Consider the following 17,037-nt stretch of genomic DNA (forward strand, 5'->3'; position numbering starts at 1 on the left):
ATTCAGCTGGCATTGCATGAATTGAAGTACATTGATGGGGCATATTTTAAATGTAATTACATGAAGTGGGTTAGAGGCTATGCTGTTCACACAGTGTAAATGTTCCCCTCAAGGTGTTAACACTGTGTGAAAGGTACTGAAACTTTCATTTGCAGTGTAGAGAATGCGAAGATCTCGGCAGCTGATATCTCAGCGGTAAAATGTGAGGGAGAGCCCTCAAACTAGCCAGATTTTGTCAGCAGTGTAATGTGATTCTAGTGAGGCTGAAAATATGATTTCTGATTGTGTGTGTCAGAGACAGAGAGGGGGAGGGAAAGAAAGAAACAGCAGGAGAGAGAGAAGAGAGAGGCTGTAGGGAGGGAGAAAGAAAATCCTTGATTCATGAATAGTTAGCCTCCTGCTAATTTCGCAAAACTCTACAAGCTCACGAGGTCAGCCTAAAAAGACCCCTCAGTAGGCCGTGGCTGAAGTTTCATTTCTCATGAAACCCTGAGAGCTGTGAGTTTCAGGGCAGCACAACTGAAATCATTACACAATTCACTGGAAGACAAGAGCAAGGACAGAAAGGAGAGGGAAAAGATTCAGGCAATATGCACAGGCAGGTTTGACTTCCCGGGGCAGACATGCTGAGCTCACGGATATGATCAGTAGGGGTCTCAGGCAGCATCTCATTTGCCCTGAAACTTGAAATGAATCACTGTTCTCCCCAGATTTCCAAATCCTGCCTTCCATCAGCCCACCCATACACCATCTATCCATCCATCCATCCATACCTTTTTACTGAATGCTCATCTAATCTCACGAGGCAATTTCAGAATGTTCCAGACACAAAGGATTGACCTAACTTCATAATGGAAGCTGTTGTCTAAGGGTAATAGTATACATTTGAAATGTTCTAGCTCATTGTGCTGCATTAATTTCCGATCACATTAGATACGTGTATTCGTGTATTGTTTGTCCTCCGACGATGAAAACTGTTTTCCAGGCCACTTCATATGGAGCTGAATTGAATTCAGAGAGCAAATTCGGCAGAAGAAAAGAGTAATGGCTACCTTCTTGCCCGGTGGTACGAGATTCTGATTGGTCTTGAGGATGTGTGTCAAGGCTTTCTTGATGTTCTTCTCCTTCATGCTGGACAGCACAGCAGGGGGCAAGAAGAGAGCTAAACCCCATTCCTTCCTAAAGAGCAATGCAGGAATGTTACCAACTGTTAACCTTATTAAACTTGCCTTTATATAAAAGTGACTATTTGGAAGGGTGGGATTTTCCTGTGAGACTCAGGTCACCAACTCTCACAGCTGTGAAATTACTTCCACTCGGGTTTGTGAGTTGAGTGGAAACATAGGAAATCCTTTCTATAATCCGTTGCTCCAATCGCTCAGTGACAGAAATACACCCTCTATGGGGCAATTTAATCACAGAGTGCCCCACTCAAGGATTTTCCAAAGCTTTTAGCGATTTTCCAATGTGACTTCTGTTACATTGTTTGGACTGCAGGTATGCTTTATAGGGAATATTTTTTTACGATAACATAAAACATCAGTTCAAAGGAATACCTATTAATGAACAATCAGTTGGCTGGGAAAGCTGTACTGTGCATCGTAAATATATTCAGACAGTTTCCAGTCATGGCTAGATGTGACCCAGATATTAAGCTTCAGTAATCAGTGTAAACGTGTCATCGTTTTTTCCATAGAAGAGAAGCCAATGAGCGACTGGATGAACAGACCAAACTCACTCGATATATTTGATGGAGACCTTCTGTGTCTGTTTGGTGGTGACTGTGAGGATGTACATCTGCAGGGCAGCTAGTCTCAGTGCCATATCGTACTTCAGCTCCGGCCCAAAGCGCTCCAGCACCACATCATTGCAGCTCTGACGGGGGGGAAGGCAAAAGTCATGTCCTCTTAATTTCATTCTTACTTCTTGTGTAATTGCCAGGTTGCCGCTGTAATAGCCATTAATTTCTGGGGAAAAATGTTGTCAAATTTGCTGAAAGAACCATAAACTGCCTGTAACAGTGAACATTTTCCATTAAGCATGGATCTGAGTACATTCTGCCAAATGATACCTGAACATAGAGGTATTCGAAAGCCACTGCATCCCTTCTTAGAAGGTCGATGGGATCCTTCGGGACAAAGCTGAGTCTGAAGAAGCATTTCATCTTGTGAGACCCTGGCCGCTGTGTCACCTATTCAAGGGACAATACCATGAAATTAAATGTCACCCATGGGGAGGGCTCAAGTTGTCATGGGGTGCACATGGATGCCATCCCTCCTGTGGGAAAAAAAATGACAAAACCACCCCCTTTTAAGTATACTATCCCTTCTCCCCACCCCCTAAATCGTTCTGTGTAATTGTCACTCACCAAAAGATAAATATACCTATATCAGGGGTACCCAACTGGTGGACTCTGGATCGAAACCTGGATCGTGCAATCCTCAACTGCCCCCTTGCCCTCACCCATTTCATACATTTTCTCCTCGCAAATTTTATCTCAGCTCCACCATCCTGTTTGAAATGTTTTTACAGCTCGACTATTGCCCATGGGACAAAATTAACAAGTTATTCACTATAAAAAACACATCCATCCTTTGCATCGCCTCCTACAGGAAAAGGAAATCTAGCAAAGTCTGAAATACTAACCCGAGGCAGCATTGCCCCTTACAGGAGAAGGAAGAGCGACCCACACACCCCAGTCTGAAATACTAACCCGAGGCAGCATTGCCCCTTACAGGAGAAGGAAGAGCGACCCACACACCCCAGTCTGAAATACTAACCCGAGGCAGCATTGCCCCTTACAGGAGAAGGAGGAGCGACCCACACACCCCAGCCTGAAATACTAACCTGAGGCAGCATTGCCCCTTACAGGAGAAGGAGGAGTGACCCACACACCCCAGCCTGAAATACTAACCTGAGGCAGCATTGCCCCTTACAGGAGAAGGAAGAGCGACCCACACACCCCAGTCTGAAATGCTCACCTGAGACAACATCTCCTGCTCATGAAGGAGCTGCATTTTGCTCGGAGCCCCTTCGCCCCGCTGCTCTAGCACCAGAGAGAACTGTTCGATGCTCTTAATAGACAGTTTTTCTTGCAGAGTCAGGATAACATCCTGCCACACAGGGAGGTATCAGTTAATACAGGCTTGGTAAGGGTCTTGGGCCAACAGCATTTTTATGAAAAAAAATCATTTATTGCTGAATCATTATGTAGCCATACTACTTAAACAGTACAATTTCTTATTGTAAATATTACCAGCTGTGTAACATTATTCTGACCAGTAGCAATGGATATGAATTTAGTTCCTGTTACAGGTTTGCCTAATACTTCATTCTTGACTTTATTACTTAGTGTTAGATAGCTGCCTTTTTGTCTTAATTTTGCTTTTCTATCATGTTCTGTGACTCGAAATTCTCACCTGAAAGCCTTTTTGTTGTCACAAACATAAAATGCAGTTTCCTAAATTTCTGTGCGTCAAAGTTAAAGATTGAATTATAATTCCAGGGCAGTGCAGGCCCCTTTCCATCCAAATCTTCACACCCAATCATGAAATATGAAACTCACTTTTATGGAAGTGTTGCTATCAAAGCGAAAGGACTTTGTCTGTCCATTCTCCAGATACACCTTCAGGACATTTGGCATGAAAAGTAGTGAGTTGTCCTTGACTGTTTCCTGGAAATGAGAGAAAATTATTGTTCAGTAATGGTGATTACTACCTTTTAATCAAAATCAGCAAGATCTTCATTGGTCAAGTAATTCAACACATAAGGAATTTGTGTTAGTGGACGTGCTCCGGTGTAACATACAGCATACAAGACAATTTGAAAACAACTTACAAGTATGACATTTTAGACATACTGCTTACATTAGACCATTTACTCACAGTGAGAAGGAATAAGAGATGGAATAAAGGGTGAAATAAATTAACAAACAAATATATAGTAAATATAAGTAAACAAGGGCTATGCAATTATATGAACACAGCTAACTAAAGTGTAAAGTGTCTGTTGTTAGCAGACAAAGTGTTGTTGCAGAGGGATCCCACTGTGTCTATAATTTGTCTAATGCTCCTGCACATACAGTCATATATTAACAAAGGAAGTGTGTGGATAACAGACCACTGCATTTCTGGGCAATAAGTAACCTAAAATCAATTTGATCTTCATTAAACTTTATTTAAAAGATCCATACTGGTTGACATAATGCATAGCTAATGGTCTACATACCGGGACCTGACCGTTTACAATGACCTCCTCTGCAAAGCGCACTTTCACTGGGTTTGACTTTAACTTCGCCTTTTTTGCAGCACTGATGAACGCCGACTTGGGGCACTGGAAGGAAAAGGGGACAACTGGTTAGCAACCCAAACCAGAAGAGGCCAAATAGGTGACAAACTTTGTAAGAGGAAAACGGTCAAGGTATCCTGAAAAGCCCATCTGCATTTAGCAATGCGATGTTTAGGGGAGCAGACAGCTGACAAATGAGGAGCACATGGGCAGACAGTGAGGTAGTCTGCTTAAACACAAGGACCCTTTAGACCAGTAAAAGATTAATCATCACAATTTATTCATTTCTTTGCTACATCCAAGTCGACATACACATTACTGATTGATTTATGCAATTTGTTGCATAAGCTTCTGTGTAAAACAGGTACATGGTTGCTATGGTCACAAGTAATGGTATGCAGGGACCTTCATTGTATGAATGATTAGGCTTCAAGCAAGAAAGAAACATGCAGTCAATCTCTCAGGAAAATGACACTGTTATAAATGTATACATTTCCAGATGATGGCTGGAATATTCTTGCTGGTGTGTATTCTTTCTCGTTAATGGCAATAACACTCAGTTACTCAGCTTATCTCTGGGTCACTGACATAGAACTCAACATAAATGTATGTTAGTTAATAAATAAAATTACTAACTGGGAATTTGACAGGAACAATATATCTACGTAATCCTGCATTTTCTGAGAACAAGCACCAAACACTCACATTGACATAGTTGTCTGGACCTTACACAAAAGTTTTAATAAATACAAAAACTTTCAACTGGCTATGAAACATTTACAACTCCCACCCATCCATTTTCTGAAACTGCTTGTCCTATTCAGGGTCATGGCAGGTCCAGAGACTTTGGGTGCAAGGCAATAACCCTGGACGAGCCCCCAGACCATCACACAGTGGGGGGAGGGGAGACACCGGAGTACCCGGAGGAAACCCCACAATGACACAGGGAGAACATGAAAACTCCACACATAGAACCCTTGTGGAAACTTGAACCCAGGTCCCAAAGGTGCAAGGAAACAGTGCCAACCGCTGCACAACCATGCCACCCATAAATTCCACTAAACTGTGTAATAAATGTTAAAACGGACAAATGGTCACATGTACAGTTGTATAGTTTCAAGCATGATAGATGATAGATGGAAGAGGATTGTGCCTTTAACTGCACTCTGATAGCTTCTGCTCGCATTCATCACAGCACATTAGTCAGAAGATGGTGTTTCTTAGTGTTCTATTAACATGATTAGAATCCATGCTCCCATAGGTACTTCTCTCAGCCAATCAGATTGAATCAGCACCACTGAGCCTGATTAGAACAATTGGTATCCTTATTCTGAAAGAGGACATCATGTTCATTCCAGATCATTAAAAAATGTGTTAATCAGAAGTGGAGCCTTGTCTCAATAATAAAAACTTGGAAGGTCGAACGCGCTCTCCTGATTTCCCCAAGTAGCTGGAAAACAGTCCAAGACATTAATGGCAGTGTGTATTTTACAGAGATGGGGAAGCGGGCGAGGACCGTGGTCCTGACTCCTCTACACAGCTCCATGTGTGTGCAGTTTGGTCACTCTCCCTGTGCAGAACTCTGGGTTAAGCCATTCGTCTTAAGACATGCGTTTGGGTGAATCTGGGTTTGTAATTGCCATAGGGTACGTAGGATGGGCTCTCTGTCAACTAGGTGTCTCCTCATGGTTCAGTTGCATGTCCCCTCTATCATATTCCTCGCAGCCCATGCTGTGTGTATGTATGGGGGGGGGGAGGGTCACTGCAAATGTTCCCGATGGGCACAATACAGCAGAGGACGGGGCACATCTCTGACTCTGCTGATAGTGTCAGTGTGAGCAGCTTTATGAAGTCCTGATGGACAGCGGCTGAATCTTCAGTAGTATTTTTACATTAAGTTGCTACATTTTTTTTTATCTAAAGCCATGCAGAGTTTTTTTTTTTTCCGTTTGGAGTTTATTAATCTTCCTGCTGACCCTGATTGGTAGAGGACGCCTCCTATCCTCCGCCTGAGCTGCTGGGGGGGGGGGGGGGAGCGGTTGTGCTGTCCTCATGTGAACAGCCTCAGTAAAAGCCTCGAACGCCCAGGTTACTTACAGGGTAAGGTTGCACCACCGTCAGGACAATGGATTCCTTGCAGCTCCTGAAAGAGAGAATAAGGGTTATGAAAAGCATGCATCCAAGCCAGGAGTCAAACAAAATAAACACACAGGTCTTGAGATGCATATGTCACTTCTTGGTGATGATGATCCATAAATGGGTCGTGCGGCTCTGAAGAGAGACTCCTGGGTGCATAAGCACAGGCGGGCTGGCCCGAACCATAAGTCAGCCTCACCCACAGGAGTCTTCATAAGCTCTGACAAGCGCTCCACATGGCGGGCAGACACCGGCTACATAATCTGCCCATCCTGCCGTGCACTCATGGCACCGCGGCGACGGCTTACATCAGTGGCGCCATGGAAACTGGCCTCCATTCATCATTTTCTTTAGGGTTGAAAATACTATATATCCCAGTGTCTCGTCTGTGTATGGTTACGCCTACACCTGAGGCACACTTTATTTATAAATAATAGAAGGAACTGTTTATACAAAACAAGAGCGACAGCTATCCTGCAAAAAAAAAAAACGAAAAAAAAAAACATAGTACCAGTCAAAAGACAAGATATTACTGAACACCATTTGTTTGTCAACAAGATAATGGAATGCTGCAACAGATGACATGGCCCCCACAATCCCCTGACCTAAACCATATTGAACTGTTTTGGGATGAGTTGTATCGAAGAGTAAGAGCAAGCTAGTCAACTTGTGCCCAGAACTTGTGGAAACCACCTTCAGGACTGCTGGAGAATCATTACAGGTAGCTGAAAGAATAGAGTCTGCAATGGTGTCATTGAAGCAAAAGGGGGCAATTTTGAAGAGTTTGAAGTCTGAGAAAATTTTGAGATGTTGAACACTTGGTCATTGCAATATTTGATGTGTATTACTTCATTGCCTGGAGGCTTTTTACTAAAATAGAAACAAATGTATTAAAAGCAGGTGTGCCCAGATTTTTGACTGGCACTATATTATTTTATACACGCACACACACACACACACACACACACACACACAAGTGATCAAAATTGAAGGCACTTCCAGTATTTAGAGATTTCAGAACTTAATTCTGGTTACTCCACTTACTTATTTAATCGTCCAATGTATGATATTTTTAAACATTCTTTGATTTTTATAAACATTACCACCAATATTCATGTAATTATTTTTAATGTATGATGCCAAATCCTTGGTGGCAGGATTGGCACTTCAGCCACTGGAAAAAACCTCATACTGGTCCATTTGGACTAGTGTGGTGATGAGGTATCACTCGCCACATGGCTGCACTCAGGCTCTCATCCCTGAGGTGGTTTGGCGTGTGGTGGCTGCAGCGATGCACCGTAATCAGTGCGTGCTCCTTACCTCTCCTCCTTATGCCAGAAATAAGACGGTTCTAAAACTGCTTGTGGCCCAATGGGCTAAACCTCTGTGCCTGTGGTCAGACAGTTGCTGGTTCAAGCCCAGCCTTAGCATGTCATTGGGTCCTTGAGAAAGGCCCTTAACCCCCAGCTCCCTGGGTGCTACCACAGGTGGCTGCCCTTCACAGCCAGCTTGCTCTTACCTACAGAGAACAAGTTGGGGGAGGTATAAAGAGAACTTCCACATGGGGGTCAGTTGTTGTGGGTATGTATGTCAAATCAGGTTGATACATTGAGATTGGAGTTTAGAAATAAAACTATAATGTATTATTTTACTGAATTCCAGTAGACACCCAATATCTCTACATTTATTAAAGGACAAAAAGACTTATATTTTCACTAAATGGGGCATCTGCAATGATGATAGACCCTGAAAGTCATGCATCACCTCCTTATGCAAGGAAAAAACTTATATCATTAACCATAGTCGTTGACTGATTTTAATACATTCATTGAAAAGAAATATAATTAGTTCATGCAGAATTCTACCAGTTTTTAAGTGGAGTTTAAATTTCTGCTAGAAAAATAGGAGAATATTAATGTTAATATTGCTAACTTGCTGATAAAAGATTAATCATTTTTCCCCTGTCACTGCTATTCAGACTGCTATGTTGGATGTAGTCGCCATATTATATAACAGAGCTAACTGTTACCTACAGAAGCTTCTCCATTCTGCTGCAAGCTCAGGACCTGCCTGTGATCAGACAGGTGGGCAACAGCCTCACTGTTGCAGCCTCACTGTTGCAGCCTCACTCTGACCCACTTTCTCGCAGGTGACTCTGGCCAACCCCCCCCTTGTGCAGGTCAGCCCCCGTACCTGACGAGGTCGATGACTCGCTCCCTGGGTGCGCTGCTGACTGCCTCATCGTTGATCATGATGATCTGGTCACCCGGTACAAGTTTGCCCTCTGAGGGACCCCCTGAAAGACAAGCAGAGAGCCAGGGCATGACATGCCCCTAAATGTGAGGACCTTTCCTCTTTGGATTGCTGCTTCTGTTCATCTCTGCATTCTGTGCACATCTGCACCTGCATTTACACTGTATTTGCACATCCGCATCCGCAGTTGCACTTTATCTGCTGTCTTTTCCGCATTTAACGCAGTGAACTACCCCTTGGCTTTTTCAGAGGGCAGAAGGAAAAATGGAGACGTGTTTGTATCAGTAAATGCATGCGTTTAGAATGGTGTAATTATTATCTGGAAGTCTGTTTGTTCATGATAATGTAATCCTCTGAGTCTATATCGGATTTTTAGGCACCGGCTTGTTGAGTACGTGGGCGATACAAAACCTAGTTATTTCCAGTTATTCTTCCCTTTTACCGTGCAGGCAGAATTGTGCAAATGATGCCCTCAGGTAACCATAAGCTACTGCACAGAGTAAAGACGCTATAATGCCATTCTTTTCCTACAGAATCATGGTTTCATGGTTCCTTTGCAAGAAGCAGACCTCATAGACCTTACAATGAGGAAAGTATCACTATACAAGGCCTTTCATGTTATCATATTTCAGATGAGTAATAGAAGTATTATGGAAACAAACATAGCGAGTTGCCCTATATCCTCACAACTTGCCATTCTGTACGGGTTGAGTAAGCATAGGTTACACATGGTTCAAGTACATTAATACCTAAAAACTAACAGTTATTACTATTAACCTATTATAAGGTATGCTGATGATATGGAAAGGTTTATGCTCCCGGAAACCCTAGTATAGCCTTCAGACAGATAGCGTAGTTACCTGGGGTAACAGAACGGACCACCACTGGTTTCTCGCTGCCTGCCACGAAGCCAAAGCCAAGTACAGGGTCTCGTCTCATCTCCACCTTGCGGGGTGCTGGTGGTACCAAGGGCCCACCCTCTAGACGGACCTCCTCCAGCGAGCCGCTCTGGGACCCGTAGCTATAGAACATAGGAAATAGGAAAATGGGGTGATGGGGGGTGGGGTCTCTAATCACTTTGAAAATGGTACCAATAAACAATGCAAAATCAGGCACTAACCGTATACCTTGTTTCGCATAGGTGTGTTGCCTGAGCATGAGATTGCAGAGACACTATACTATGGTGAACAAATGCCTTTGGAATATATCTCCTACATATTTTTGTTTAATATAAAGGATGCTGGACTGTCCTCAATTCATGATTCACGCAGGATTTCATGACGTTTAGCCCGAGCAATGAGTCCTAATCTGTAGTGACAAATCATCTCTGAAAATGAAAGATATCAGGCGATGGTTAGGAAGGAGAGCTTGTGATGGCTATCCAGCCTGCATGACAATGTCGGCTTCACACAGCTCGGTTTGCGGGCACTGACCACTCCGGAAAAGTGAAACAACAAAATAAAGCAAACCTCATTGAAATGTACTCATTCAAAATGTATCCTACTACTATCAAATATAAAATACTATGACATTCATACTATAAGAACTGCCACTACTGAATTTAAGCCCCAACTAGTGGATGACCAACATAAATGACCAGGGGAGAGGATTTGTCCACTTCCCTAAAGGCCCAAATGCCTTGTTTATGGAGCAAATCAATCTCTGCCAGGAAATTCAGGCTGTGACCTTCTTGTTGTGATTCACTTATAGGAGCTGTGTTATACCCTCCCTGCTAAACACCTACAGCATCTCTGGCCAGCCAGTAAGTATCAAGCTGGGCTATTAAGTGGCCAAGAAGCACCTGCGTGTCGGATGTCACACCGACTGCGGGCAGGAAGCCGCTTCTCTGCAGCCTGCAAAACGAGTCTGTGCTGGAGTGACGAGTCTCATGACGATTACTTGTTGTGTCTCCAACCGGGTGGCATCGCCATAGTGACACTGAAAGGGCAACGTATACACAGTTCCCACTACCGTTACAGAATAATATAACTTTAAATATATGTTTCATACTGGGAAAACCCTTGGAAACGTGAGTCTTATATAATAAATCACCACAACTGATGAACACCTGACCGATGATAACAAATTAAACAAAAATGCTCCATAAGTGAATGAGAAAATGATACGGCCTAATTGTAAATCACAAGTATGCGTCAAACAGCTTTAAAATCAGTTAATACAGGTCATTGTTGGCAAAAGATTAGAATTAATGCTTCCATTGATCATTTATCTTTTATTCGATGGACCTAAAGTCAGATTCTTTGGATTCTTGCAGGAATTTTTTCATTTAAAATAAAAGTACTGAATACTGAATAAGTTTTCAAGGTCACTGTCATCCAGATAAACCAGAGCTGCTTGAAAGCAGATGGTTAAAAAAGAAGTAGCAGCTAACTATGGTCATGACCTTCCTTTGTACGTGTTTCTAGATCCCTACAAGCTGTGTGTCTCCTCGGTGAAGCCCGCACTCCTGCCTAATTAGAGCTGTGGATTTTTAAGGCAGAGTGTAGCTCCACCTCATGCTGAAAAGGTACAATTAATCTTTCGAGCCACAACGTTGAGCCCAAGGTTCTGCATTTCTCTTCAGCAGTAGATGGTGCAGGGAAAAAAAATCTAATTAATCTTAATAACGCAATTATCCAAGACTCTTGGGGTAAGGATTTAAATCAATAATAGTCAAAATGAAAACTAACCTGCCAGTTGGCTTTTCAGTGAGTGATCCCTAACTCTATAGGTATGATTCATAAATCGGTGGAGGTTAACCAAAGCAAATGACTCTAATAACATCTCTAAACCATCGGCAGACTGCATCCCGCTTTGCTTTAAGCTCAGACTCAACAGGACCCCACCAGTCTCTGCTGTAAGAAAAGCATACGGCCATCTGCATCTAGGAAATGCACCACCCACAACTCAACACTGATTGGAGGTCTCCATGGTTCCAGCTGTCCCCTCCTACCCTGACATGAGGATGGCCCCCATTGGCCAGATCTTTCTGATTGTTTTCTGCTAGTCGCTGGGCTGTGTACATACAATCTTGTTAACTACACTGTTGCAAATATACTGTTCGTCAAGCATGTTCGTTTCCCAAATTTGGAAGAGGATCGGGTATCGGGAGGGAAGGTTTCCCCCCCACTTCAAATCTTCAGCAGATGACGTTTGATGAACTACCTTTATAGCATTCCCAAGATGTATTTCTCCAGGGCCAGAATTAGAGTGACACTATTAATATGAAACTGCCATTTAGCAACATTTTTATTTTGTTCATTTTAATTAACTCACAGAGCTGTATTGGCACTAAATATTAAAATATTACGGGCCAGATTCACTAACGGTTTGCGCCAGTGCAAACCTTCTTTTGGCATTAAAATAGTATTGTCGGCCATGCTGCTCATGCATCTGAAGGAGTTCCCTTTCAAAACGCAAAATTTGGGGGAGAGTATTTAAATGAATCACACAACGTGATTTACTAAGGTTTGCAGTAGGCTTACTGCAAATTGTGCCATTATTTAACGCCGTAAAAATGTATCTTATATCTTAATTTTGTTCTGCTCTTAGTAGATGGAGTCGGTCATTATTTAAATGAAGTGATCGTATCTGTGTTCATAAATTTGCGCATTTTTAGTAGATTACCCACAGAACTGGCCACTCCCATTGCCGCTTTTTTTATTGCGCCATCATGCTAATTTGCCCTGCTTAGTAAATCTGGCCCTATATGTCACAACTGGACGTGAGCACGGACAGGGGAAGCAGGAAGGTAGGAGCAAGGAGATGAGGAATCTGGGAAACTAGGGTTTTATTTGAGGAAAACAACAAAGTAAGGTATGAAGACGGACGGCAGACTTCACTTGACATCAGTGACTTCAATGACAAGACTGGAGAAGCAGATTTTAATGTGAATTTTACACATGACTTAATGGAAATAACAAGAAACAGCTGGTAACATCGGGATTTCACACGAGGTTAACGAGGGGGCGTGGCACACAGGAGGGTCGGACGAGCCGGGCGTGACACTATCTTTATTAGTTACAAAATTTCACAGTGAAAATAACGTCCATAAATATCTGTCAGTATAACTTGTGATTAAGATCATAGATTCTCAGCATATTCTCATGTCAGCTTCCTTACCTTTCCTTTGCTTAAAGATACAGGCTTTATGCTTGGAAAATATGAATAATGAAATATACTTTTGTATTAATGGTTTCCTTCGTCAGATTACTGAAGTGTCTCCAGTTCTCTGCAGGGCTATGTGTGCATGTATATACACATTAATGTATGTATGTACATGTAAGGCTCTGTAAGGTTACTTTAGTATTAATATGTACTTAATACTAGTGCTAAATTACACAGATGAAACAACAACTAATTACCAAAGGACTGAATGGCTGTGTAGATAATGCCCTCCATCAATGTAACAACTTCTCCTGACTCTGAATATATACCCTCGCGACGTGTAGTATTGCCTTGAATAAGATGGGTTATTCATCTTGTTACTCAGCCCAGTTGGTACTTCCTAAAGCTTTAAAAAGTGAGATTAAAAATCATCAGGTCTTAGCATTCCTTCAGTTTATATTTGAGAGAATAATGTCGGGTGGACATCAAAGAGCTGAGGTAAGATGGACTGTCTCATAAGGTCAGAGGCTGGTGTCCCAACACAGATAAAAGATTAGATAACCATCATCTGGCTTGGTTGCCAGCAGAACAAAACAATATTGCTGTATAGAAAGAGCATCCTCCCGGTCAAAAGTACAGAGGATTTTATTAATCCACCAGGCTTTATAATTTCCCTAGATGATTCTCTCATGCAAAGTAACTATCAGTTTAACCAATTCATACAGCTCTGTGTGTTTTGTGTGAATAGTTCAAGCAAAGTGTTATTATTATTATTATTATTATTATTATTATTATTATTATTATTATTATTATTTGAGGGTATAACAGCGGGGCACCTTTCAGGGCAGTAAAACTTTTGATCTCTTGTTGATGTCCTCTCTTGCCAGCACCCTACTCTCCTGATTTGTGCTGAACTGGTTCTCCGTCATATACTGAAGACTCCTTTTCACTCTTTTCTCTAGTGGGACATTTCGTTCACCCTTTCTGATAAAGGCAACCATCAGGCTCCATTGCACCAGTATAGATTTTGTCTAAAAAAATGAAGTAGATTCATCAACATTGTAAGGGTTGAACCTGTCAAGGCTTCAAAAGACATAAAATATGGCTTGCCAGACAAAAGAAACAAGTTTTCAATGTTTAATGTTACCTCCACCCTAAAAAAATTATTTATATGCACCCAAAAACACAGCTGCTATGAACCAAGCTAACTTGCATCTCCTTGCAAGAAAACACATGTGGTTGATCACTAGACTGCCAAATGATTCCAAAGCCTGAGCTACTGCCTTGGATGTCGGTGGAGGTCTACCTGCAGTGGTGTGTTTATGACAATGGACCCGGCTTGAGGTATGAATGGTGAAACACATCTCCACTCCACATGGTTTATACTATGTAAGGCTGAAAGATTTATCGATTTCAAATTGAAATCTCAATTTTAAACAACGCGATTAGTCAATCGCAAAGGCTGTGATTTAGGATATCATTATACAGTACATCGCACACAGGGTTTAAAACTGTTGTGAGAATAGTTTTACAAATTCATGCAGTCCTCCTTGTCTGACAGTCATGCTCATCAATCAGAAGTGGCCCAAGATGATTGTGTATATGCTCACAAAACCAAACATGTGAAACCCAAGGAAAACATTACATTCATGGTGCAAAAAGTGAATTATGAATGCATAATTAATTTAGCCACCCTGTCATTGAGCTTTTTTTTTTTTTAAATTGTATTTACTTTGTTAGGTCACCAGAAAGGTGTTTAACCCAGCGGGTATTCCATGAAGCAGGCTTAAGGGAAAGTCTGACTTATTTCGACAAGTCAGTCTTACTTAAGTAATTGTTCCGTTTCATTAACGAGTCTTAAATGAATCCCCGCTAAATTACCATGGTAATTTAGGCCTGCGAACAAGCCTGGTCCGGACCAGGCTAACTGTCTCGCTTCACAAGACCATCTGACTGCAGAAGTGCAGATCTCCACCAATTAATTGGTTCCCGGCCCCCCAATATTACACCCTAAATATGTTTTTTTTTTTTTTAGCATTTAAACACAAAATGAACAGGGTAAAACAAGAAGAGAATTTTTTTCTTAATGGCTTCTAAAACGATAAAGATCTTATCCCAACATTACCCCTGTCCTGTCCCGATCGTCCTCTCCTTCCGTGTGCCACGCCCCCTCGTTAACCTCGTGTGGGATCCCCATGTGATCAGCTGTTTCTGGTTGTTGTCATTAGTCCTCTGTATTAAGTCCACGTTTCAGTTTGTTTCCCCAGTCCGGTCATTGGGTCCGTTTGATTTGCTTACAGCGCTGGCTTAAAGCAACGCATTCTGATCCTGACGCAATGCATTACGGTTAGATGCATTGCGACCTCTCACCCGGCTGCACAAACTGGAACCGCCTCCGTGACGACACACTTTTGCCCTTATTGGCTGAAGAGTTTAGTTACATGCATGACTTTTGTATCCCAGGCAGTTCCGATGCCTAATCTGCTATTTCTCCCGAAAATCACGTAAAGCAGTGAAAACTGGTTTTCAGTTAATTTACCTGGAAAAATAAAGTTTAAATAAATGACATAAATGCTCTAATACTACACGTAAGCTAGTGGTTTATTTATTGTTAGTTACTGTAATGTTGCACTGCTTTATTTGGTTAATCGTCCAGTTTGTGAAGAAGACATTGCATTGTAGTATGACTCATTTCCTGGCGCATACAATTTATATTAGGACAGCGTTCACGGTTCGACTTCTGATATTCAGATCGAGTTCTAGGTCAAACTGGTTTGTTCGACTTTCAAGAAATTCGAATTCTAGCGAGTTCGAGAACCGAGGTACCACTGTATATGTATTTATCTATGTGTATACATTTTTTTTTCTGTGACTGGGGAAACAACTAAAGGGGGCTGCAGCTGTATGTGTGTGTGAGTGTGTATAACCTGATTTCACAGCAAAGTACTGATTTAAACTAAACATTATGGTGGCATAAGGTTCCTCTGTATTCATGACATAAGACCTTTGAACAAAAACTTTCAACGTTAAATGCGGGAGCCGTGGTGTGTTTTATGTACAGTATCTATTTGGGCTCACTGTTAGGTGAAAGTGGTAGAAAAGGTGCCATGCTGTCCTCGAACCTCAGAATCCACAGATAAAAGCAGAGTAGCCATTTTCCTGCCCTGCCGCATAGCAGCGTGAGGCAAGCGGCACCTTGATCAAAGACCTGCTAACGCCGCCTTCGGTGCGTCCCAGCGTCTCTCTAAAAGCACGCTCGCTTTCGCTCTAGATCTGAGGCTGCCACTGTGCTGGAGGTTTTATGAGAGTGAGAGATGGGCAGCGGTTGAGGAATGATGCAGGGTGTCTCCTGCAGCCCAGCACGGGGCGTACTGGTGCTTAACTGGGGATAGCACTTTGCTCGGCATGTGAAGGATGGGAATCAGTATTCCGCCTGCACAGATGGAGCATGCAGAATCTCAAGCCTCTACGTGTCCTGAATGACTGAGCGTTTCTCCGACACTGGGAACGCTGCCCTCCCCTCCATACCCCCACGCACTCACTTAATGAAGCAGTCTCTCCCCTCTCTACTGGAGGTCATGTCCCATCCGTAGGGGGGTGCTGAAGAGGCGGTCCAGGTCCCGGAAGGGGGTGGCCAGCCCGTGGATTTGGATCTGTGGCTGGAAAGGAAGGTTAGGGAATAAAGGTGAACAGTGGCACCTGCAGCTACTCACAGGTAATTAAGGTTTATCTATCTGAAAGAGTCTCCATGAAATTTTAGCTTCAGATTATATCTACAGCTCTTTGGGGTGATGTTTGACTCTAAGGTTAATACCGTGATCAAAACGTCACCGGTCCCAATCCTGTGGTCCATGATATTACCATTGAGGATGTTGAGATCGAGCCTTAACCTCAATTGCTCCAGGGAGTGGCTGACCCTGCTGTCTCAATTGCATGTCACTTCGGATGAAAGTATTTGCTAAATAAAACGTAAATGTATATTAAGGAATGCTGCACCCAAACCCTATGCATTTTCAATCAGTCCTCCATGTGATGGCTGTATTTTAGATAGGTAACCTCGGAAAGTCTCCCACATAAGCATACAATATATGCAGAAAATCATGCAGAACAAGTAACTACCACTCATTGATACAAATGATTCTGAGAGTTTCACTCAACAAACCACGTCACAGGAAAGGTGACACAGAACTGCAGTATGGAAGGAGGTGTATTGTTTACATTGTTTAAATGCCAATCACACAAAATCAGTGGTGG

General features: G+C 42.5%; 1 protein-coding gene across 4 annotated transcripts in view; it reads right to left on the reverse strand.

The window, feature by feature from the left end:
• Positions 1–17,037, reverse strand: part of LOC111846836 (FERM and PDZ domain-containing protein 4) — a 41,951-nt gene that overhangs the window by 6,705 nt on the left and 18,209 nt on the right. For 3 of the 4 annotated variants that reach the window (XM_023817469.2, XM_072715832.1, XM_023817470.2), the window contains exons 2-11: positions 16,326–16,442; positions 9,537–9,697; positions 8,617–8,719; positions 6,385–6,430; positions 4,228–4,332; positions 3,566–3,673; positions 2,982–3,113; positions 2,072–2,191; positions 1,739–1,875; positions 1,053–1,179 (exon numbers count right to left, since the gene is read on the reverse strand). In XM_023817469.2, the coding sequence (XP_023673237.2) occupies positions 1,053–1,179; positions 1,739–1,875; positions 2,072–2,191; positions 2,982–3,113; positions 3,566–3,673; positions 4,228–4,332; positions 6,385–6,430; positions 8,617–8,719; positions 9,537–9,697; positions 16,326–16,442 (1,156 nt within the window). Of the gene's footprint in view, positions 1–1,052; positions 1,180–1,738; positions 1,876–2,071; positions 2,192–2,981; positions 3,114–3,565; positions 3,674–4,227; positions 4,333–6,384; positions 6,431–8,616; positions 8,720–9,536; positions 9,698–14,908; positions 15,285–16,325; positions 16,443–17,037 lie in introns of those variants that run through there. The other variant, XM_072715840.1, reaches the window with a different exon arrangement.

This window comes from Paramormyrops kingsleyae, chromosome 1 (assembly GCF_048594095.1).
Source record: "Paramormyrops kingsleyae isolate MSU_618 chromosome 1, PKINGS_0.4, whole genome shotgun sequence".
NCBI classification, from domain to species: Eukaryota; Metazoa; Chordata; class Actinopteri; order Osteoglossiformes; family Mormyridae; genus Paramormyrops; species Paramormyrops kingsleyae.